The sequence below is a fragment of the Gorilla gorilla genome, chromosome 10, assembly GCF_029281585.2.
Source record: "Gorilla gorilla gorilla isolate KB3781 chromosome 10, NHGRI_mGorGor1-v2.1_pri, whole genome shotgun sequence".
Lineage (NCBI taxonomy): Eukaryota > Metazoa > Chordata > Mammalia > Primates > Hominidae > Gorilla > Gorilla gorilla.
This window is the reverse complement of record NC_073234.2, coordinates 30,343,663-30,367,808: the sequence shown is the minus strand read 5'-3', so window position 1 is coordinate 30,367,808 and position 24,146 is coordinate 30,343,663. Positions and strand designations below refer to the sequence as shown.

Sequence of the window (24,146 nt, the reverse complement as noted above, 5' to 3'; positions counted from 1 at the left end):
CATTTTTAAATATTTCTTGTTACAATTAATGTATTCTGCCTGTGTTATTTTAATTGTCTCCTAGGTAGAACATAATAAGTTCCACAGGGCAGCAGAGATGTCGCCTGAGGCCTATTGCTGCACAAGGGAACTAGAACAGTACTTGGAAGAAAAGAGGCTCTCAGTAAATGTTATGGAATGAATAAATGTGTCCCCTCTTGAGGGTGCAGAGCTATAGAATGTGTAAGTTACTGCCTTCTGTGTAAGTTAGGGTTTGCTTTGTTTTTACAATAAAGTTATATACATTGTTTCAAGGGCTATATTCTGTCTGTGCTATTTTAAAATTTATAGAATAAAGTGGTATTAGGCCCTTGATTATTTTGATTTCATTGACTCTAAGTAGAAGGCAAACCCCGTGGTATCAATTTACAAAGGGAAATGAAGAAGATGCAGTACATTTAGGTGAAAACAAAATAAATGTCGGTTTCTCCAAATTTGTGTGCTTAGTCAGTTCTAAATATATTGATGTAGTGTAAATATTGAATATTGAAATATTAACCTAAATAAGCATTTATTATTGGTAACAGCTACGGGAATATACAGCATGAATGTGACTTGGCTGCTTAAAAACTGTTCCTCAGATGGTTTAAACATGGCCTCCGAGACTTGTTCCCATTTAAATTACTTCATAAACCATTTCCTCAAATATGGTACAAAGTCTATTTTAGCACTTGTTAAGTTGTCACAAATTCTGAGTTAGAAGACTATGAATTAATGAAGTTTTACTTCCTTTTGTAATTTCTTTCCTAGGTTTCATCAAAGACAGTACTTTCGCTTGCTTGTTTGTTTCATTTGAAGAAAAATCAGCCAAAACTATTACAAACAATATTTGACTGTTTGTAGTGCAATACAAAGCTACGTCTTGAAATTATAACCAACGAAACTCCAAAAATCTGTTTAAGGACACATTTTTAAATTTAGGACAAAGTATATGCAGTTAACAATCATCATTTCTTAGCACTCTACATTCACTGCCAGCAAACTTTCAACGTTATCTGGTTGACAATGAAGCTGGCGGGGACCCAGTGGGAACAGAAGTGAGTGGTACAAAGTAAAGCCGATGTGAATTTATTGCTACTGGTTTCAGGCTCCTTACCTCCATAGGCTTATGCACTGCAATGACCTGATTATCAGAAATACCCTCACAATTATTCATAATACCCATAGCTATAGGCTCCACACTCTTGCGTGTACATTCATGCATCTCCACGTCACACGGGCTGTCATGCTCGCACATGTGCCATTAATTGACAAGAATGCTGCTCAAGTTGGCTGATCAAGAGATAGGCAGTGCAAAGGAACAGGATTTGAGACAGCCCAGGGTTTCCTCTTCAAGTAGGTCTAAAACATTTTTTTTTTTCTCATTAACTTCCTTCCTGTTCTAACTGCCAGTACTCAGAAGTCAGAGTTGAGAGACAGAGGCACCCCGGACAGAGACGTGAAGCACTGAATGTAAGTTCAAATACCTCGGGCTGGGGAGGCTTCAGGTGGGCACAGAGCAAAGTCGGAAACCTCTAGACGGGGCTACCGCCCTCGACAGTTTATTATTTTTTTAGAGGGGCAGTTCTTCTTTAAAACAAACTTTATGATAAGAAATTGCTAAGGAGGCTGCAGAGAAGGGGAAGTTAGAGGAGGGAAGGGTAGCAGTGACTCAGGGGAGGAGGCTTAAAAAAGGAGGGTACAGGGTGCGCTGCAGCCCGGGAAGTGCAATCCTGAATATTCTGAGAAGGGCTCTGAGAACACGCACCGGGAGTGCCTGGAGGGGTTTCCTGCAACGTAGGAGCAGGCACCTGGCCAGGCTTGGAAGAAAAAGACTGTAGATCCAAAATGATACGGTCTGTGCTGGTGGATGGTGGGTTGTGCTGGGGTGGAGATATGTGGTTTCCTGTTTTTAAGCAGACAATGTAAAAAAGACTGGTTGAAAGAGAAAAAAAAAATGGTTCAAAGCTGTCAAATATTAAACTGTCTTCCACTAAATAATTTTCTGGTGATATAAGAGAAATGCATAATGAAATCCTCCCTTAGAGTGCAGGGGCTTTAGCCGTCAAAGAGGAAGTATGGTATAGCACATCGTTATGTACTCATGAGTCATACAGTGATAGAATTTCTACCACTGACAAAGGCTGTGTATTAAATTCCTGCAGTCGGATGGGCAGATCTTTGCTGTTGTTGTCAAAAATAATAATAGGGCTGGGCGCGGTGGCTCACGCCTGCAATCCCAGCACTTTGGGAGGCTGAGGCGGGTGGATCATCTGAGGTCAGGAGTTCAAGACCGGCTTGACCAATATGGTGAAACCCCGTCTCTACTAAAAATACAAAATTAGCTGGGTGTGGTGGTGCATCCCTGTAATCCCAGTTATTTGGGAGGCTGAGGCAGGAGAATCGCTTGAACCCAGGAGGCAGGGGTTGCAGTGAGCCAAGATCACGCCATTGCACTCCAGCATGGGCAACAAGAGCGAAACTCTGGCTCAAAAAATAAAAATATTAATAATGATAATAGACCTTTAGGTATGAGATAACTAACAGCAAACATGGAAAACACCAAATAACGTATTAAGAGACAGGTTTGAGAAAAATTCAAGGGGGCCCAGCTAGGACAGCTGATCAGTGGGCCTTCAAAATGTCAAGGTCTGAATTTCAGCCACCATTAGGAGAAGTGCTTTAGGTATGACCTGAAATACTTTCCTCCCTTTTAGAGGACTTCCCAGCCAGCATGTTTCATAAACATAATCTGTAATAAACTTTAGACCTATGGTAACTTGAGGTGTGGGTCTGGCAAGCCCTGGGCAGTTCTTCATTCAGAGTGGGGAAAGGCAGACTGCTCTCACCCGGAGGGCTCATGGTCACCACTTCACATGGAGACCTAGAGCCCCTGGAGTCAGGGTTGGCCTGGCCATCCTCACTGCAGGGATGGTCAGGCACAGGAGATCAAGAGGACCATGGCACCTGTTGGTCCAGAGAGACAGGGGGCAGAGGTCCAGTCCCTAGCAGGCATCGTGAATCTTGCCATTGGCTTTGTGTTTTTTTAATTTGTAAGAATATATTCCCTCCCAAAGCAGATATAGCACAAGCTTAGTAACAAGAGCATCTTACTCTTTTGTGAGATGTGTGAAATTCCAAGAGAACAGTTCTTTCTCCATTCCATGCTTCACAGATGCAAAACCTGAGGACTAACTATGCTGTCACTGAACAGATACTGGCAAGCATTTTTCAGTCCTCAACTGGAATTTGGTCCTTCCTTGCTTTGGAGAGCATGAGTTTGTCCCTAGGGAAGTGAGCTCTGAGCAACATTAAGGTTCTGTTTTCAGTAGACACTCAGCACCACAAAGTCATTCTGAGGGAAAGAAACGGGTCTGAGCTGATTTGGGAGAGCACAGTACATGACAAACATCAGCTAGCAGGAAAAGAGAAGCCCTGGGGAGTCGAAATTATGCAGATAGAAAAAGAGAACCAACATTCATTGAGTGCCTTCTATGTGTCAGGCCTGGTGATAAAAACTTTCAAATTTTGTTCCTGAGAAGAATGCAGAAGTGTTCAATAATTTGACTAAAATTACATACTGATACAAAAAGGATCAATAGCCACAATGCCTCTGAATTGCAATTCACAGGGCATGGTGGTGCGTGCCTGTAGTCCTACCTACTCAGGCGGCTCAGGTGATCCTCCCGCCTCAACCTCCCGAGTAGCTGGGACTATAGGTGCGCATCACCACGCTGGCTAATTTTACCATTTTTAGTAGAGACGGGGTTTCTCCATGTTGCCAGAGCTGGTCTCGAATTCCTGGGCTCAAGCAATCCGCCTGCCTTGGCCTCCCAAAGTCCTGGGATTAAAGGCGTGAGCCACCATGCATGGCCTATTATTATTTTTTTGAGACAAGTCTCACTCTGTCACCCGAGCTGAAGTGCAGGGGCGTGAACGCAGCTTACTGCAGCCTCGACCTCCTGAGGCTCAGGTGATCTCCCACATTCTTTAGGAAGAATCACATGGAAGAAATTTTCTCCAATTCCACATTTTGAGAGTTCTTATTCCTGGTTTGTGTTATTGCTGCCCGGGATCCTGTATTCAAGGCTACACTGGCATACCCAGAGATGAGTCTCATGTTGCCCCTGAAATGTCAGCAACATTTATCTGTGCAATAAGCACATCCTGAAGCATCCTGTGTTGTGTTACTCTCTGGTGTCCACAGCCAAAGAGTGAATTTTACCGCTGGTAAAAATTCACTTGGGCTTTCTTAAAGACCCCAATAATCTTAGCACAAACGGTCATAAAAAACTTCTCTCTCAATTCTATCTAACTTTTCATGCTAATTTAAAACTTTTGTGAATATATTGAGATACTGAAGGCAATGGCTTACTTAATGCACAGTTTTCTTTGAGGATTATTTAAAATAATATTTGTGAAGGTACTTGGTGGCATGACTTCACATGTTGGGCACTAGGCAAAGCTCACGGGATCTCTTTGAGTTCTCTCTCTTTGTGCATATGAATGTGGGTTAGAAAAACACACTATGAATGCACAGGCAAGAAATAATAAATTGTTTCTCTCACAAAGAGAAATGGTAAGAAATTACGTTTCTAGTAATTTGTGCCCTTCTCTGGATTGATTACAATATTTATTGTCTCTTACAAAATAATCTTGTCTTTGGTTTTTCTCATCCAGTTTTGAAGTTTTCGTAGTCCTTCATGGGGCTGAGGTGGTAGAAAGCAGCACCGCAAAGTGGGGACTATGGATTCCTCCATGTCACCAGGGACAGGGGCGGTGGGGAGAGGGTGGAATCCCGAACCAAGAAGGCTTCTAGTGTCCTGAGAGACAAACTTGCAATCCCGTAACACACCAAATTGCCAGGCAAGCAGCACAGCACATTCAAATCCTTGACTAGCTCTGAAATGTCAACAGTGTTTTAGAGATGGCCTGACTCTCCAGACCTGCACTAGACACACAGCCGGATTTGGGGGAGGTCAGACATATCCTAGTCAGCAGGGAAAGTGGAGGTAGCAGGAGTTACAGAGAATGCTGGTGCTCACATAGGAACTTCTCTGATAGAAATCCCCTACTTCTGGTATTTCCACTTTTCTCTCTCTCTTCCCTCTCTCTCTTTCTCCCTTCTCCCTCCTCTCTCTCTCCTCTTTCTCCTCTTTCTCTCTCTCTCTTTCCCCTCTTCCTTCTCTCTCTCTCATTGCTATCTCTTCTGCTTAATACATTAATATCCATGGCCTGTGTGTCTAGATGCATAATCCAGCACAATTTTGCAGATCCAGCTTTGGGCCGTGAGTTAAGTCTCTGTGGTATTTTGCTCCAGAGCCAGAGGGAATTCTCTTCATTAGCTGTGCCTGTGTTCACTGACATTTCTCATCATTCGCAGAGTGACCTCTGGCTTCAATGAAGAAAGGGAGCAATAAATAAAACCTAAAATTAAATTGTTTACATGAAAGTTTTTAAAAGAAATATAATATAGTCTCATTTTAAGGTTGATTCAGTTTTTAAACAATCCTTTCAATTCCCCAGAACTTCTTATCTCTTTAATACTCCTCAAAGACAAAAATCTATTTTTAAGGAGGAAGGAGTGGGGACATAGCTCCCACCCAGGGGAAAGTATTTGGTGTGGAAGCAGTTACCTAGCTTCAGTGAAGCCTTGCAACAAAGCAGACCACATCGGGGCAGGGAAGGAAGAAGAGGAAGGGAACAAATACTCACGGAACATCTATTCTTGACCAGTATAGTCCTCTAATTTTTCATGTGTTTTCTCCAATCTTTCAACCCCATAAAAAAGAATATCCCCATTTTAGTGGTGATAAAACTGAGGCTCAGTGAAATTAGCAACTTGATTGAGTCCTGTAATAATGCAGAGCCTGGTTTTGAATCCCTGGTCCATCTGACTCCATCTATGTTCTATGAGACATGAAAGTCACCTTTCTCTGAATTACCCAGGTAATTTGTTTAATCTAAACTCAGGAGTTCTACCTTTTCTTGTCCTCAGTTCACTTAGAGCTGCATTAATGAAACAGATGATGCTCTATCCTGACATGGGTGTAAATTTTTAAGTGTAATTCACTTTCCATGTCTTGGAAATTTCACTGAATTTTCAAGCAAAAACATTGATGTGTGCTATGTCATATGCATGGTGTGAGTAACCATCCTAATTTAATTTGACATTTTAATTGAGCCTGAGAAGATTAAGTCCCCATCTCAGCACATCTAATGCTTGCCAGTGCTTTGCTGAGTAGCAAACATGAGGATGTGAGGCCTCCACTGTGGAAGTTAATCTGTATGCGCATCTGTGAAGCAGAAAATACAGAAAACTAGAGTAGCAAGCCTGTGTGAAAAAATGGTATGTGCTCTGGGGCCTAATAAATGGGGTCCACATTAACCTGGTTAAACATATAATTGTTCATTCTCCATTTCATTTTTCTTGTGCAAAGGACCAAAGTCAAAAATAAACAAAACTCAACTCTGCCCTTTGTAGAATAGGGGATGAGCAGCTGAGGAAGGTGAGGAAAGCCCATCCAGAAGATTCTATGCTGATGGGCTGAGTCCTCCCCAATCTCCCTTTTACTTCCTCCTTTCTTTTCTCATTTGACAAGCTTCTTTAAATTAGGGAGCATTTGAGTCATTAAATTAAGAAGGGGCCTCAGAGATCCTCTCATGCCACAGCTTCATTTTGCAGAGGATGAAACTGGGGCCCAGTGAGGTTAAGCAACTTGCAGGAGGTAACGCAGGAACCGAGTTGCGCTGAAACATCGTTATCTGACACTTCCCTGCTTTGTTAAAGCTGTCTCTGCAGAGCTTGCAAAGAAGCATTTACCTCTGCTTGTGCACCTCCAGGTAGATTCCCAAGATGACTAACAAACTCTAATTTTATTATAACTTCTTAAAGACAACTGAAGCAATAAAGCATAGTGCCTAAAAGTCAGACAACCTGGGCGCAGACATTAATTCTGCCTACCACGTGGTATGTCTTCTTAGGCAAGTTACTGAACCTGAACTTTAGTTTCCTGGTCTGGAAAAGAGAATGATGATGCCAACAAAGTTATTGTAAGAACTAAATGAGATAATCCTCTAGAAAGCAGTTAGCACTACATGTGATAACTATTATAATTTGTATTAATAATATCAATATTATCAGTAGGAAAATCAGTTGTCCTTTAGATGATGGGATTGGAAAACAGTCTGTAGAATTTTCGTAAAATTCCTATTCTCATTTCAACATGCATCCATAAAATGGGAGGATAAAAAGAGAAAATTGTTGTTTGTGGTTAAATATGCACACAGATTATTTGAGAAATCATTGTCAAACTGTATGTGCCATTTATGGCTGGGGCTACGGGAGAAACTGAGGTTACCCAGAAATAACGTTAAAAATGCAGCACAATGCTTAATAATATTGTATTGTACTTGAGTTTTTGCTGAAGAGTAGATTTTAGGTGCTCTTGCCACACACAAAAAAAAGTGGGTGAGATGATGGATATGTTAATTTGCTTGACTATAGTAACCTTTTCACTATCTATGTATCCCAGACATATTTTACACCTTAAATATATACAATAAATACTTTTTAAGAAATTGATTCATAAGAGGTATTTATGTATTCCAGATATCAATCTCTTGTTAATACATGCATTGCGAATGTCTCATTTTTAGAATCCAGACCATTACTCTTTTCACTGTCTATAGGGTGATATTAGGAAAGGAATTTTAAATGCTTGTGTAATTGAAACATTTAATATTTTCTTCTATGTCTTAGTTTTTGCACTTGTAAAATGTAATTGTGCCTACCTCACAACATTGCGATGACTGAATGAAATAACGCATGCAAAGCACTTATCCCGTACTAACTGAGTTTTTGGCTCATAAGTGTTCAGTAACAATTTGCTATTACTATTATGGTACCCTTTATTATGCAAAGACCTGTTCAGTGAAAGAAAAATAATTTTATGTCTGGGAGAAAAATAAGTAAAATAAAATAAAATAAAATATGCAGCATCTGTTGGGGATTCACATACATTTTATTTTTTAATTTTTAAATTTCCTTTTAAAGATGAATTTTATTGCATATATTTAAGGTATACAACATAATGTTTAGGGATACACATCGAGAGTAAAAATGTTACTATAGTGAAGCAAATCAACATATCCATCATCTCACGTAGTTACTCTTTCTTTGTTTCTGTGCCAAGAGCAGCTAATGTCTACTCACTTGGCATGGGGATTCACATACATTTTAAATAACAAAACACAGATATTCTCTCATATTCACAGGTGAAACAAGGTAACTGAATGGTAACTTAGCTGACCCATAACTGCAGGTCAGGAGAAATATGCGGAGGCCTTAGAAAAGTAATCATCTAAAGATGATGTGCTCTAATCCCTCATCCCCCAAGATGAGGAAACTCAGATCCACAGTGGTTGCAACATTCAGTAAACAGGGAAAAAGCTAGTTAGTAGGAAAGCCAGAACCCAAACCCAGGCATGCATAACAAGGCCTAGTTCAGTGAAGAGGTCATTATCCAAAATCAAACGGAATGACCACGGAATTCTCCTAAGGGTCTACTTCCTGCACCCATGTGCACCTGGGCTTCTCTGCCAGGCTTTGTGGTCATGCGCCCTCAGACACAGGTGTCACCTGATATCTTCTGCTTCAATATATTCAACACTTTGAGCAGGTGGACATGACTCTCAGCTTGAGACTAAGTTGTGTCAATGATCTGGTGGAGCTCCAGGAAAAAGCAAGCTTCTGCCCAGGCACCTGTAATCCCAGCACTTTGGGAGGCCAAGGCTGGTGGATCTCTTGAGCTCAGGTGTTCAAGGCCAGCCTGGGCAAAATGGGGAAACCCTATCTCAACCATAACTACAAAAAATTAGCCAGGCAGGTGGCATGTGCCCGTAGTCCCAGCTACTCAGAAGGCTGAGGCAAGAGAATTGCTTGAGTCCAGGAGGCAGAGGTTGTAGTGAGCCAAGATAGAGCCACTGTACTCCCGCCTGGGTGACAGAGTAAAACTATGCCTCAAAAAAAGAAGGAAAGAAGAAAGGAAGGAAGGAAGGAAGGAAAGAAGGGAGAGAGAGAGAGAAAGAAAGAAAGGGAGAAAGAGAGAAAGAGAGAGAGAGAGAAAGAGCAAGCAAAAGCAAAAAAGCAACCTTCCTCTGTAACACTCCACTCTCTGCTTCATGCTTCCATAGTTTTGAGGTTATGTTCCTAATCTGGAGATCTTGAACCCAAATAAGTCTATAAAGGACTTCATGGGTCCACAAACCCCTGGATCATATGCACAATGTCATGGGTTTATTTGTTTTTTTTTTTCCTTGAGATAATTACCATAATGTTTATCAGATCTTTAAAAAAGAGACCTGTAATCTCCAAAAAAAATAAGAAATCAACCAAACCGGGTGGGCCCTTTTAGTATGGTTAGATTGCCCAACTTCCAGCCTCTTCTCTACTCTGAAGAGTAATTTAAACATCAGTATGGCTAAAGTACAGTGTCTTGTAAACAGTGGGTGCTCACCAAATAATCATGACCCTAATTTTACTTTAAAATGCTTTCTCTGAGAACTGCTCTTCCAGTCCTTTATTTGCTGTATTATTACTTTTTCTAATCAGCTTTCTAGAATGAGCCAGTTTGGGATCACCTGGTCTCATATCTCTTTTTCTTATGCTATAATTAAACCAAATGATTTTAATGTGGCCCTGAATTTCCCCCTTTTGACTGCAACAAAATTTTATACAGAAATCCCACAGTATCCTCCACTCTTTAATGTCTAGGTAAATTTGTGTCTCTTTTTATGAAACAATTGTTATATCTGTTTGCAATGAATCGAGAAAATATAGAACATAAGCCTCAGATTTACTAATGAGAAGATCAAGACCTATATGTTAGATAAATGGACGTGCCAATGGTCACACTGTTAGAAGGTGGCAAATCTTGTCCTATACCTAATCCCTCTCTCGCTTTCTCTTTCTCTCTCTTTCTCTTTTCGACATTGAGATTTGAGGCTGCATAGTTGCAATTTCCTGGAGGTTATTGAGATCATCTTGAGCCAGTGACTGGATGTAATGTTACCATCTGATGGCCAGGTTTCATTCAATCAGGCGACTTGTTAGAACCAAGTGATACAGTTCAGAAAGGCCTGACCATGGGGGCTGGGATGTCTTCCTCTATGAACCGTTGTTCCGATGCTCGGTCAGCAGGTTTGTTATGTGGCCCCCATCCTCCGGGGATCACCAAGGTTCTGGGTAGGCCCCTGTCTCATCTGATTAGTCTTATCTGGCTTGCTTTTCATTTGCCCCTTAATGATTGTCATTAAATTACCCACAACCTACAACATCTACACGCTGCCTCCTTCTTTTTTTCCAACCAGTTCATTCACTTTCCCTGAGTGTTGTTTGGAATACGAATTGCATTAGTCACTATGTTTATTCTGCTGTGCTCTAGAGTCTCATCTTTGAGTGGTGCTGTTTCTTCTGCTAAAGCAAGAGTTGCCATAGGAACAGGCCTACATGTTTTCTTCCTGTACAGGAAGTGAACCTGGGCATTGCAATGCTGTTTTCAGAGTTGGTCAAGGCTAGTTCATAATGTTTGGCTGCTTATTTAGATGGAAGAGAATTGATGAGCCAAGGGATATTATTTCTTTGTTTCTCTTTTTTTTTTTTTTTTTTTGGTTCCATTAAAATTGCTCTCATTTGGCTTTACTTCCAAATTATTTTTCTTCCTCTTGCCAATAATAGTGACATTGAAACTCAAAACTAGAACTGATTTTGGCCAGAGATATCTTCACTCCTGGGAGACTTTATTAAGGTTTGCAGAGCCACTCAGGATGTGATGTGACAGACATTTTCTTATAGTTGTGTCACTTAGGAGCAATGAAGGCTTTAACTACAGGCAGGGAAAAGAGTTACCCTCAAGACAGAATTAAGGAAATCAGAAAACAATCTCCTTGCCCAAATATCTCCCCGGCAGCCATCTCATGTGGCTGTCAGCCACAGGGCCTGAAATTCTTCCCAGAGGGACTTCTTCGTCTTGGTTAGTATACTGCCTCTCATCCAGCTGTGTGAACCTGGGCAATTCTCTTAACTCTGGATCTCAATATCCTCAATGATTACATGAACCCCAGTGGTTCATTTCAGCTCTGAAAAGCTGTGACTATACATCCTCTAAGAGGAATAATTTTTGAATCTACTATTCAGTCATTAACCCTTAACAGGTAAATAACTTGCCTAGATTTCTCCTCAATGTTTTAACACAAAACAAGTAAATGCAGATAATGAGAGATGAAGGAAGACTCCAGGGTATGCCCAGGTGGGGCCTTATAAAGTCAATGGAAACCTAGGAAGGGGAGAAGGGGAGAGACTGAAAGGGAAGTGGATCCAGAAAAGGGAAATGGATGGACAAATGCTAAGGGCAAATTTGTACTTACGATTTTGTCTGGAGGAATTTAAAGTGTCCTTTGCTATTTTTGTGGCATTTAAAAAGAATAGAATATCTTTAGATATAAAACCTTATATGTCAATCAAGGAAATTGTATAAAGTGCCAGAACTATGCAAGTGTTTTGGGGGGAATTCAAGAAAAACAGCAAACCTAGTACCCACCGTCGAGGGGTGATTAGCAGTGTTGGGTGTGAACCATGCAGGCACCTGAGGCAGGTATCATAAAGGTCAACGGTTCCTCATGAGTCATCTTTGAGGCATTGCTGGAGTTCAGGGACAGATTCCATTGATGGGGAGGAGCCAACCATTTCTCTGGCAAGTACTCCACCTCTCTCTTCTCTCTCCTGCCTCTCTCCACCATTATCACTCAGACTGTGCATGCTGCAAGCTTTGACGCTAGCCAGGCTGGCTGGATCTGGAGGACTGTGATAACTCCTACAGCTTTTTGACTGGGCTTTTGCTTCATTTGTTCAGGAGTCTTTGTGCCATGTTGCTTCACTCGTAGTACGTTATTCACATATGAGTGATTTCTTTCTTGTCAGTTTTGTTCAGTGAATAGGAGATACTACAATGGTACAGAGAAATTCAGGCAGGTCAGAGAAATTACTAGAATACATTAGATTATTATTTCATAGTATTTAATGAGATTGAATTAGGAAAACAATCAGGAAAGTGACTGATGATCAGAGAAGTCCATGAGGGTAAGGAGGCTGCTAACAGCAGCCCCACAAACATCTTTTATATTCATGACTTGTTGACTAATGGGCTGTCATTCTGTCTCCCAGAAATAGATCAAAATGACTGAAAAAGCCCCAGAGCCACATGTGGAGGAGGATGACGATGATGAGCTGGACAGCAAGCTCAATTATAAGCCTCCACCGCAGAAGTCCCTGAAAGAGCTGCAGGAAATGGACAAAGATGATGAGAGTCTAATTAAGTACAAGAAAACGCTGCTGGGAGATGGTCCTGTGGTGACAGGTATGTGTGTACAGAGAACAGGGTGGGTGGAAGATCCCTGAGAGGGAAGAAGACATTTTGGCTGCTCAGGAGCAGCAGCAAAGGGAAGAGGACCAACTGCTTCCAGGAATAAGTGAGTGAGGCACAATTTATATATGCTGATTAAAGTTATGAACTGTATAATTAGGTCTTCTTAAGAGATAAGATGCAAGTCAGCAGTGAGATAGGCACACATAACACACAGAGGGGATTTAGAAAGAATTCCAGGCTACCACTTAGAATTGTATTTCTCTCTCTCCATTTTCTCTCTTTCTCAGTCCTTACCTAACCGTTCATCTCTTCCACATACACCGCGGCAGAACAAGACATGGCCCAGAGATATAAATGGACAGTGCCCAATTAGCAGAGTACCTGACCCATAGCCATTCAGGAAATGTTGGATGTCAATAATTAGATGGACCTACAAGTGCCTAAAGCAGAAATAAGATTGCTGTAATTTACAAGGCCATCAAGACCAAGCATAGCAAACCTGGCACATCCATTTCTATTTCTACTCCAGATAGAAAGATCACTTTTATTTTCATACTCTGTGTCTCCCACTTGAAATGCACACACCCACTATACACATGTCTCTTCTTGGTACTTACATTCCCTTTTGATCCTGCAGATCCGAAAGCCCCCAATGTCGTTGTCACCCGGCTCACCCTGGTTTGTGAGAGTGCCCCAGGACCAATCACCATGGACCTTACTGGTATGTAGACACATCTGTACTGTTCAAAGGGGGCCTAAGATATCACAAAGAAAACTTGGTCTCTGTCTCCTGTTCCAACAGAAGAAAACTGGTGAATCAGAGAGATATATATGCTAGGACCAGTTAACAAATCATTGCTCTTAGAGTGCACAGTATTTACCATGTTTCATGAAAAGCCCAATCTTTATCTCTATTTAATTGAAGAGAGTGCAGGCATACACATTTGATATATTTACAGATTTTTGTCTCCACATGATAGTAAGAGAATTGTTATTTATGCAATAAAGACTGCTGATGGAAATATTAAGAAACAAATTGTGTGCTTCTGAAGTTGTAAGGTTTATACAGTCTGAACATCAAAGTATTGATCTTCTATCCACTACAAAACTTACTGGAAGGTGAGAAGCAATCCGGAATTATACTAGAAATTCCACTGCTATAGATTGAATTGTTTTAGCTTGAAACTCTGATTCTTGTTAAATAAACAACGTCTCCTACTAAAGGCGTACAAATTAAGATGTTGTTATTTTCTTTCACCTTATTGTAACTAAGGGTCAAGCCTTTCCCTGAGACTTAGGGCTTGAGGAGAAGGAGAGAGACTGGGAAGGGGGTTATTGTGGAGGAAATGGGCATCAGAGGGGATATGAGAGGAGAAGCACGGAGCCAGGAGATTGGGGCCTTCAAAGGCAAGTTTTTAGTGGAAAAAAAATAGTTACCAAATGAAAAAATTGGACTCTTGTGAGACAGACAAAGCACAAGTCTAGAACAGTTGGCTTAGTTAGCAGCAGAGTAGTTCCCCTCTCACAGGACATAGCCAGTCTTTACCTTATATGGGCTTTTTTGTCAGAGGGAGGAAATCAGAGGCTGAGAAGGCACACTTCCTGTTCAACTGAAATCATTAGAGCAGGCACACACACGAATTCAGCTACCCCGACATGCTCACATCTCTCCAGGAGAGAAACTCACGCTCTCTCACCAGAACTCAGAGTCTTCCTAATATTACCAGGTACAGCTGCCAGTTTGCAAGATAAGGTCTGAATTAGCGCTAAAGAAATCTGTTCTCTTCAGCAGGACCTGGTGGTATTGCAAGGAAAACTTGGTCTCTGTCCCCTTTCCCAGCAGAGGAAAAACAAATTGGGTTTTCTGTCACTAACAAGCTGCTATGCATGAAGAAAAGCATAGAGAGTGATTACCTCCTTAATCAGGGTACAGGAATTTGGGACAGATCCTGGTTTTATGGAACCTGAAGCTTTTATAACTTCAGTGATATTCCTTAAGAAAAATAGTATGAAATTGCAAATGAAAATACAAGAGTAAACACAAAGGTGAACATTTTCTTAAAGTGATAAAATGAATAAAAAGAAGTAGAATTTTAAAAGCTAGAAAATGCCACAAACATCACCAAATCTATAAAAACAAATAGCTGACACTCCTAAATAATATTTTTCTTATATGTTTTATTTGAGGGGTAAGGGGCATATTCTTTAATAACCTCTTCATTTGACCAGTAATATAATTCTCAATGAGAGAATAAATGGACCAAAAAACATTTATCTTCACAACTCATTATTGGTAATGTCTTGTGTATTTTTAGCATTGTCATCAAACTTGGGGGCAGGGAAACTCTCATGTTTTTCATAACAGAGCTGTAAGATTTCAGGCATTACGTGTGTGTGTGTGTGTGTGTGTGTGCGTGTGCAAGGACTAAACTCAAATACTCTGTGAATTGAGGGCCCTGTGAACCATGTTGCCCTCGTGGGCCCAACAAATTTCTCCGGGACTTAAAAGTCATTTATTAACTTGTGTATCTGCTTTTGAGGATAAACTCTCTCTAAATCTTCTTCTACAGGAGATCTGGAAGCCCTCAAAAAGGAAACCATTGTGTTAAAAGAAGGTTCCGAATATAGAGTCAAAATTCACTTCAAAGTAAGTATCCTGCCTTGTGTGTTTTTGTAAAGTTTAAATCTTTAATCAGTGACTACATTTCTTGCATGATCATGTTGAGGTACTTTTTGTTTGTTTCTCCCCTAGTACCCCCAAGCTGGGTCTGGAATGTCCTCTTCCCAGCCCTGGGGGCTACCTGTTGAGACCCATGTTTGCTTCCTGTCTTTTCCTAGCCAGGACTTCTTAAACTCTTCATTATCACTTAAGCCAATGGGATCCCTCTGTGAACTCCAAACACATCCTCGAGGCACACACTGCTTTGTGTTGTACCACTTGTGTCATTTCTTCTTCATACGATATAAGCACCTCAATCTAGGGTGAAAATGTACATCCCTCCTTTCCAATATTTCACACAAAACTTTGTAAATAGCATATAGTTCATGAATATATATTGAAAAGTGGACAAACAAGTGAATCAACCAATAGGAAAAGAAAATGGGACAGGGCCTCAGCTCTAATTGCTCAAGGATTATATAAATCCAGGGAGTGTGATCTTTGCTAAAGAACTGGAAATTACAATTATAGTTGTGGAACAGGTAACCAGGAAAGAGGAAACTAAATAAGAAATAAACTGACATCTAATATATCCCAATGAGCCATATATCCCAATGAGCAGCCAAAATCACAAGAAAAATAACTTTGACTTTGAAAACAAATAAGTTAGAAATGCAGTGTTTGCACTTAGTGGTTTATGTTTGCTTTGGTGGCCTCTCATTCCCACTTAGCCTCAGTCTCCAGGGCCTGGGCTCCACCAAGGAAGACTCCATCTGCTCTCTCTATTTGCACACTGGGAACTTTTTTCCCCAAGGTACAGGATATGATTCAGGGTTGATGGATGACCCCTCCCTACCCCATACAAATATAACTGAAAATAATTTCATCCTGGAAATATTTGTTGATGCCTACTCTATAATGGACACTGAGCTAGGGTTCACTTACTTGTTTCCTGTCATATTATTTATTATTGAAGCACCTGAAGGTTTGGTAAGGCATTATATCAAAATATGCCTAGAATGGGTTGCACATCAGTTTCATTTTTAATCATTGATGCTATTGCATTAATTTGTCTATTTGGTAAACCAGGTTTCCTCAAATGAAATGTGACAGGTAAATTTTGATGTGACTAAGATGCATAGGAAAGCTCTGGAACAGGGGCTTCTCCTCTGGATGGGGAGGTGGAGGAGGAATGTGGTATGTGGGTCTGTGTGGTCAGGTTTACACATTAGGATGATGCAGGAGGAGGCCACAGAAAGGGGCTTTTGAGTACTCTCTAATTCAGAGGTTTGATGGCTCTCTGAGTAACTTACATAAAGGTGAACCATCCTGTGGCTTGTCCCAGCATGGTGCTACAATTAGAAGAAATGCCAGATCAAAGTCAAAAATCCTTGAAAAACAACTTAAATCTTCACTGAAGTCTCTTGAAAAATGTCCAAGAAAGTTTGCATTTATAACACAAGTAACACATGTTAAGTCCTCTTTCACAATCTCTGTTAGTTGCACTCAATGTTCTTTTTCTCCTCCCAAACTTCTTAGCACTTTCTAAAAACCTGACCTACGATTGTTATTTTAGGTTCTCCCCAACTTTTTTTCTGCCTCCCAAGGAAATGTGGTATCTCTGACTTCCACAGCCCTCACTTTGATTCATAACACCAAGGCTTCTTCCCCCTGGAGTGGGAGACACAATAGGGATGGGGATGTGGGCAGAAGAAGAGGATTCTATGAATATTCATAGTTTTATTTCACCCACCCCAAATGTATTTATATTAAATGGACCCACTGAAGAGTGCTGGTGAGATGGTAGACTCTTTGTCTTGAAGTCCTTATTGCTACACCAATATAATTCTTCTTCTTAGGTCTTTCTCCCACTAGGTGAAAGGGATAAGCTTGGGGACATCTAGAAAGGTGCATTTATTTTCCCTATTCTTATGAGCTACATTTGAGACTCACAGTATTAGAAAGTCTGTGCTTTATCACAGTCTCTTTGATGATGCTAATTTTTTTTCTGACGGCTTTTCATAGGTTTATACTACAGATTTACCCTGTGACAGTCAAGAATCTAAGCTGGCAGAGTTCACTGCTCTGCCACCTCCCTGCCAACAAAACAAAAGATAGCACTGGTTGATTGGTTGAACTATTGTGTCCAACACAAAAGGACAGCCATAATTATTGTTGAAGAAAAATTATTTGAAGATGCTTTAATTCTTCACATTGGTGAACAGATAACCAAGCTCTTCGGCTAATGATGCAATGTCCACTTTAATTTGTTTGTATAGACATAACCACTGTGTAAAATTAACAGACAACCCAGGTCAGTCCCAGGTGAAATGAATCATGGAAAAACAAAGTTCTTGGGCTGTCCACATTTTCATTCTGCATTACTGAATTTTCTTTGAAAGGCTTGGGAAAATAGCAAGATCTCAGACAACGTCTGAAAATGACAGACATCCAACATACTTGTCAGATACAAGTGAATTTCACCCATTATTTCAGTTATATTGCAGTCACAGCCATCTTCTAGACATGAATTTTCCATTACAGCTTTCCTCCTTGTTGTTTGTTTTTTATATGGTAAGTGGATCATTTCTGAGGTTGTGGTTTTTAGATATTTACATAATGTGCTCTATTGGTATCTTCATAACTTTTCCTAAGACAAGGATGGTCTCTTGGTCAGCAGTATTGGAGAGGGAAAGCTCAAGGCCATTCTTGGGACCGTTGAGAAAGGAGAAATACAATGAAGAATATTGGGCCAATGTTTTAATGAACCACTCCTCTCTCCCGAAACGGTAAAAATCAAAATGTTCGATAATTAAACCAGTTTGGCAATGTTGTATTTTATGATTTCCCCTCTCTAATCTTTGCCTCACAGCCATGCTAAATAATTATAGAAACACCAATTCTGAACTAAATCTTTAGTTTTTTCATTTTCAGAGACGATTCAGCTAGGCAGGATCAGCATGAAAGATGAGAAAAAAATGAAAGACCCTCTTAATCTGAACATCTTGGTTCCTTCCCACCTGCAGGTGAACAGGGATATTGTGTCAGGCCTGAAATACGTTCAGCACACCTACAGGACTGGGGTGAAAGGTAAGGGAACCCACATTTCCACACCGTCCCAAACTGCTTCTCATTGATACTTTAACTTCTGGTTATTAGCAACTTTTAGCTATAGACTCAGATGAGAATATGATAAAAGCTGTGGATGCTGGCTCTAGGAAAAGGCACAAATACACCTCTGATCTAGACATTGACAAGGCCAATGCTCAGGGGACCTCTTTTAGACTGCATCAGCTGCTAACTTTCAGCAATCAGCTTTTTGGATTCAATATTATCACTTGTAAAGGAGAAGAGTAACCAAGATAAGTTTAAAGGAAATAAAGTATACAAAAATACTCTACAAAGTAAACAACAAAAAAAGGCAGTTCACAGGTACAAAACCCAAGTGTCAGAGAAACCCAAGAAAGAAAAAACTTGCCCAGTGCCATGTGTATCTGGGGTGGGAGTAGGTGGGGGTGGCACTGGAGGGAAGTGGGAGGCAATGCTCAATTTCCTAACAAAGAAATAGAAAAAAAAATATTTTCTAGGATTGAAAAAGCCTGTCTAATTAAAATAACATGACAACATTACTTAATCTGCAATTCTTCTTGACATGCCTTGGGACCCTGCCTTCAATTTTCTTTCATTAATACAGGCAGGGAGAAATGAGAGGTGGGAAGGTGATGGAGGCACTTTACAGTTCCTTTCTACCTAAGGGTCTGTCCCCTCCAGAGGCAAGAAACAACAAAGCATGTCTCAGTTTCCACCAAATTAATAAGCAAGATAGGGGAGAAATTGTCTGATAAATTTGGATGACATAGAGGACCAGTCAATTTCTCAAATCCCAGAGAAGACCATTGACCTGAAAGATACTGATTGGCCTTTCCGATACCTAGTCTCATGAAAAAAAAGTTTAATTTCCTATTTTCCTTTGGGCATAAAGCCTGTATCGCCTCACTTAGACAAAAGGACAGTGACATGTCTGCAGCTGTTTTTTCAAACTTATTAGCAACACTTAGCCAACTATATGCCACCTATCTGCCTATGTATACTTTTCAATGCCCAACTATTCTTAATATATATTCCAGTTAACCACCTATAAATAAACTTGATTGGCTATTTTCACCATTTGTCCTAGTTCTTCACTTTTTTTTTTTACCAACTTACTGCTGTTGTTGTTCCATCCAATTATTCTATCCATGAATTCTCATCACCATCTGTTACTTTATCTCCCCCAACTGATATGTTCATAGAATGATAGTTTGTAGAGAGAAGATCCTTAAAGTCCATCATATACACAAAGAAATGGAGGCTCAAAAATGTTATATGACTTAGGCCATTGCAGGACTGAGATCAGAACTGAGGTCTCAATTTGTTTGAGTTTTTTTAAATGGTGTAATCTGCTATATCTCCATTAAAAAAAAAAAAAAAGACAGGCTTAATCCCCATTGATTTAGGCCACTGGTTCCCCAACTTTACCTCAGAATCAATTGTGTAGTTTTTTAAAAACACTGATCCCTGGGACCCACAGAAGGTTACTGAACCATAGCCTTTGGAAGTAGGACAAAGGAAACTATATTATTAAAAGGCACTCCAACTTAAAAAATGTTTTAAAGAATAATTTTTTTAAAAAGATGCCTCAGGGCCAGGTGCGGTGGCTCACACCTGTAATCCCAGTACTTTGGGAGGCCGAGGCGGGTGGATCACCTGAGGTTGGTAGTTCGAGACCAGCCTGACCAACATGGAGAAACCCCGTCTCTACTAAAAATAAAAAATTAGCCAAGCGTGGTGGCGCATGCCTGTAATCCCAGCTGCTCGGGAGGTTGAGGCAGGAGAATCACTGGAACCTGGGAGGCGGAGGTTGTGGTGAGCCGAGATTGTGCCTCCGCACTCCAGCCTGGACAACAAGAGCAAAACTCCATCTTAAAAAAAAAAAAAAAGACGCCTCAGGTAAATCTGATGTTTATTTAGGCTTGGAAACCATTGCTCTTGGCTTTAATCACTGTAGGCTGTAGTCCAGATTCTGCAGTTTGCAGTGTGTGTTTTTCCTCTATCAGGCTCTTACCCTAATGAACTCTTCTTTCTTCCTAGTGGATAAAGCAACATTTATGGTTGGCAGCTATGGACCTCGGCCTGAGGAGTATGAGTTCCTCACTCCAGTTGAGGAGGCTCCCAAGGGCATGCTGGCCCGAGGCACGTACCACAACAAGTCCTTCTTCACCGACGATGACAAGCAAGACCACCTCAGCTGGGAGTGGAACCTGTCGATTAAGAAGGAGTGGACAGAATGAATGCATCCACCCCTTTCCCCACCCTTGCCACCTGGAAGAATTCCCTCAGGCGTGTTCAGCACCCTGTCCCTCCTCCCTGTCCACAGCTGGGTCCCTCTTCAACACTGCCACATTTCCTTATTGATGCATCTTTTCCCACCCTGTCACTCGATGTGGTCCCTAGAACAAGAGGCTTAAAACCGGGCTTTCACCCAACCTGCTCCCTCTGACCCTCCATCAGGGCCAGATCTTCCACGTCTCCATCTCAATACACAATCATTTAATATTTCCCTGTCTTACCCCCATTCGAGCAACTAGAGGCCAGGAAACGGGCAAATTATCACTAACAGGTCTTTGACTCAGGTTCCAGTAGTTCATTCTAATGCCTAGATTCTTTTGTGGTTGTTGCTGGCCCAATGAGTCCCTAGTCATATCCCCTGCCAGATGGAGTTCTTCTTTTGTGAGAGACACTGTAAACAACACAAGAGAACAAGAATAAAACAATAACTGTGTGTGTTCTGACTGAGACCTTCATTTCCCTGCTTTCTTCCTTTGAACAAATATGATAACTGGATTGTTCACATTCATGAGTTCCCTCAGAGGGGATGGGGATGAGGAAAACACACTGGAGGAGATATTTACATCTTTGGGAACAAACTGGTCCCCTATTACACTATAATAGGCAATGCACATTCAGAATACAGCCAGTGGGAAATCTACATTTTACTTATTTAGTTAGCTATTTTTAATTTCGACTTTTATATTAGATATAGAGGGTACATGTGCAGGTTTGTTACATGGGTATATTGCATCCAGTTAGTGAGCCTAGTACTAAATAGGTAGTTTTTCAAAAAACGCCCCACTCCCTCCCTTACCCCTCAGGTAGTCCACAGTGTCTACTGTTTCCATGTTCATGTCTATGTGTGTTCAGTGTTTAGCTCCCACTTATAACTGAGAACATATGGAAGTTGGTTTTCTGTTTCTGCATTACTTTGCTTAGGATTATGGCCTCCAGCTTCATCCATATTGCTGCAAAGGACATGATTTTACTTTTTTATTACGACCATATAGTATATCATGGTATATATGCACCATATATTTTATCCAATCCACCATTAATGGGCAACTACATTAATTCCATGTCTTTGCTATTGTGAATGGCACAACAATGAACATACATGTGCATGTCTGTTTGGTACAACAATCTGCTTTCCTTTGGATATATACATAGTAATGGGGTTGCTGAATCAAATGGTAGCTCTGTTTCAAGTTTTTTGAGAAACATTCAAACTGGTCACTCTCCATATGTTCGTAAAAATATTATGCCTTGGAATGCTAACGTTACTCCTAAAAATTGGAGTACTCTCCTTGGCCTTAGAGTAGAGATAAAAGGTATAGATGTCCTCATTACTTAGAGTTGCTTTCCACAGTGGCTGAACTACGTAACTGCTTAAGCTACATTCCCATGAATAATGTATAAGCATTCCCTTTTCTCTGCAGTCTCACCAGTGTCTGTTGTTTTTGGATTTTTTAATAATGGCCATTCTGACTAGTGTGAGATTGTATCTCATTGTGGCTTTGATTTGCATTTCTCTGATAATTAGTAACGTTGAGCATTTTTTATAGGCTTATTGGCCTCTTGTGTGTCTTCTTTTAAGAAGTATCTGTTTATGCTCTTTGCCCATTTTCTGTTGGGATTATTTGTTTTTTGCTTCTTGATTTGTTTAAGTTTCTTATGGATTCTGAATATTAGACCTTTGTTGGATGCATAGTTTGCATATGCTTTCTCCCATTTTGTAGATTGTCTGTTTATCAATAGTTCCTTTTGCTCTGAAGAACCTCTTTAATTAGGTCCCACTTATCAATTTTTGTTTTTGTTGCAATTGCTTTTGAGGACTTAGCCAAAAATTACTTGTCAGGATTAATGTCAAAAAGAGTATTTCCTAGGTTTTCTTCCAGGACTTTTATGGTTTGAGGTCTTAAATCTTCAATTCATCTTGAGTTAACTTTTTATATGGTGAAAGATAAGGGTGCAGTTTCATTCTTCTGCATATGGCTAGCCAGCTATCACAGCACCATTTATTGAGTAGGGAGTCCTTTCCCCATTGATTGGTTTTGTTAACTTTATCGAAGATCAGATGGTTGTAGGTATATGACTTTATTTCTGGGTTCTTTATTCTGTTCCATTGGTCTATGTGTTTGTTTTTGTACCAGTACCATGCTATTTTGGTTACTGTAGCCTTGTAGTATAGTTTGAAGTTGGGTAATGTGACACCTCTGGCTTTGTTCTTTTTGATTAGGATTGCTTTAGCTAGTCAGACTCTTTTTTGGTTCCATATAAATTTTAGAATAGTTTCTTTTCTAATTCTGTGAAGAATGACATTGGTAGTTAGATAGGAATAGCACTGAATCTGTTAATTTCTTTGGGCAGTATGGCCATTTTGAAGATACTGATTCTTCCTACCTATGAGCGTGGAGTGTTTTTTCATTTGTGTCACCTCTGATTTCTTTCAAAAGTGTTTTGTAGTTCTCCTTGTAGAGATATTTTACCTCCTTGGTTGTCTGTATTCCTAGGCATTTCATTTTATTTGTGGCTATTGTAAATGAAATTGTGTTCTTGATTTTACTCTCAGCCTGGACATTATTGGTATACAGAAATGCCACTAATTTTTGTACATTTATTTTTTTCCTGATACCTTACTGAAATCATTCATCAGTTCCGGTAGCCTTTTGGCAGAGTCTTCAGAGCTTTCTAGGCATACAATCATATTGTCAACAACGAGAAATAGTTTGACTTTTTCTTTTCCTGCTTAGATGCCTTTTATGTCTTCCTCTTGCCTAATTGCTCTGGCTAGGGCTTCCTAATTTATTTTGTAATATTTTCACATGAAAATTCTCCTAAGCTTAAGACTACATATCCCAATGCCTGTGGAAATCTCATCTTGGACTTCCTCAGACACTTGTGAGCAAAATCAAACTTTATCTCTTTCTTCTGCTTAAGACTTTTCAGTGGTTCCCATCACCTACAGAATAAAGTTGATGCTCCTGCACTTAGCGTATCATATAAAGCCTGTTGTGAGCTGGTCCCAACATGCCTTTCTGCCCACATGTATCACTTCCTTCCTTTTCATCATTCTCAATTACTAGTAATTCTGTCACACATTATATTTGCATATCTGTGCTTTGGTTCTTTTTTTTTTGAGACGGAGTCTTGCTCTGTTGCCCAGACTGGAGTGCAGTGGTGCTATTTCAGCTCACTGCAAGCTCCACCTCCCGGGTTCAGGCCATCCTCCTGCCTCAGCCTCCCGAGTAGCTGGGACTACAGGCGCCTGCCACCACACCTGGCTAATTTTTTGTATTTTTAGTAGAGATGGGGTTTCACCGTGTTAGCCAGGATGGTGTCGATCTCCTGACCTCGTGATCCACCCGCCTCGGCCTCCCAAAGTTCTGGGATTACAGGTATAAGCCACCACGCCCGGCCTGTGCTTTGGTTCTTTACATGAAACTCCCTTTCTACCTTGTGTTGCCTGGCAAAATCTTACTTACCCAGGACTCTGCTCTGGCATCCTCCACAGGAAGAACACTTTCATTGAACCCTAGCATTGTCCCTAATACCCTTAATATGTATTGTCATAGCACCCTATGAATTTTTCTATATCACTTTCCATCTTATATTTAAATAAACTTTTTACTTGCCCATCTCTCCCACTGACAATCTAAGCTGGCAGAGGTTGG

The 24,146-nt window shown here is 40.5% G+C and overlaps 2 protein-coding genes across 5 annotated transcripts in view; one reads left to right on the top strand and one right to left on the bottom strand.

Annotated features, from left to right (window-relative positions):
- The window catches only part of PDE6H (phosphodiesterase 6H), a 183,953-nt gene that overhangs the window by 19,295 nt on the left and 140,512 nt on the right, over positions 1-24,146 (bottom strand). Inside the window, exon 1 of one of the 3 annotated variants that reach the window (XM_055358730.2) lies at positions 20,207-20,289. The exons of the other annotated variants lie outside the window; for them this stretch is intronic. The gene's annotated coding sequence lies outside the window, so the exon portion shown is untranslated. Of the gene's footprint in view, positions 1-20,206; positions 20,290-24,146 lie in introns of those variants that run through there. 3 annotated transcript variants of the gene reach the window in all.
- On the top strand, positions 1,315-20,939 carry ARHGDIB (Rho GDP dissociation inhibitor beta). Of its 2 annotated transcripts, none has more exons than XM_004052797.4 (6): positions 1,315-1,491; positions 12,242-12,434; positions 13,081-13,164; positions 15,014-15,090; positions 18,129-18,192; positions 20,233-20,939. In XM_004052797.4, the coding sequence occupies exons 2-6, from the start codon at positions 12,254-12,256 to the stop codon at positions 20,430-20,432; spliced, it is 606 nt and encodes a 201-aa protein (XP_004052845.1). In that variant the 5' UTR covers positions 1,315-1,491; positions 12,242-12,253; the 3' UTR covers positions 20,433-20,939. The 2 variants fall into 2 exon arrangements, with proteins under 2 accessions (XP_004052845.1, XP_055214699.1); XM_055358724.2 differs by lacking the exon at positions 1,315-1,491 and adding an exon at positions 1,748-1,874.

Coding starts and splice junctions, on each gene's coding strand:
- ARHGDIB (XM_004052797.4), top strand. CDS start 12,254: ATGACTGAAAAAGCCCCAGAGCCACATGTGGAGGAGGATGACGATGAT. Junction 13,165..15,013: donor AATCACCATGGACCTTACTG/GTATGTAGACAC, acceptor CTTCTTCTACAG/GAGATCTGGAAGCCCTCAAA. Junction 15,091..18,128: donor GAGTCAAAATTCACTTCAAA/GTAAGTATCCTG, acceptor TCCCACCTGCAG/GTGAACAGGGATATTGTGTC.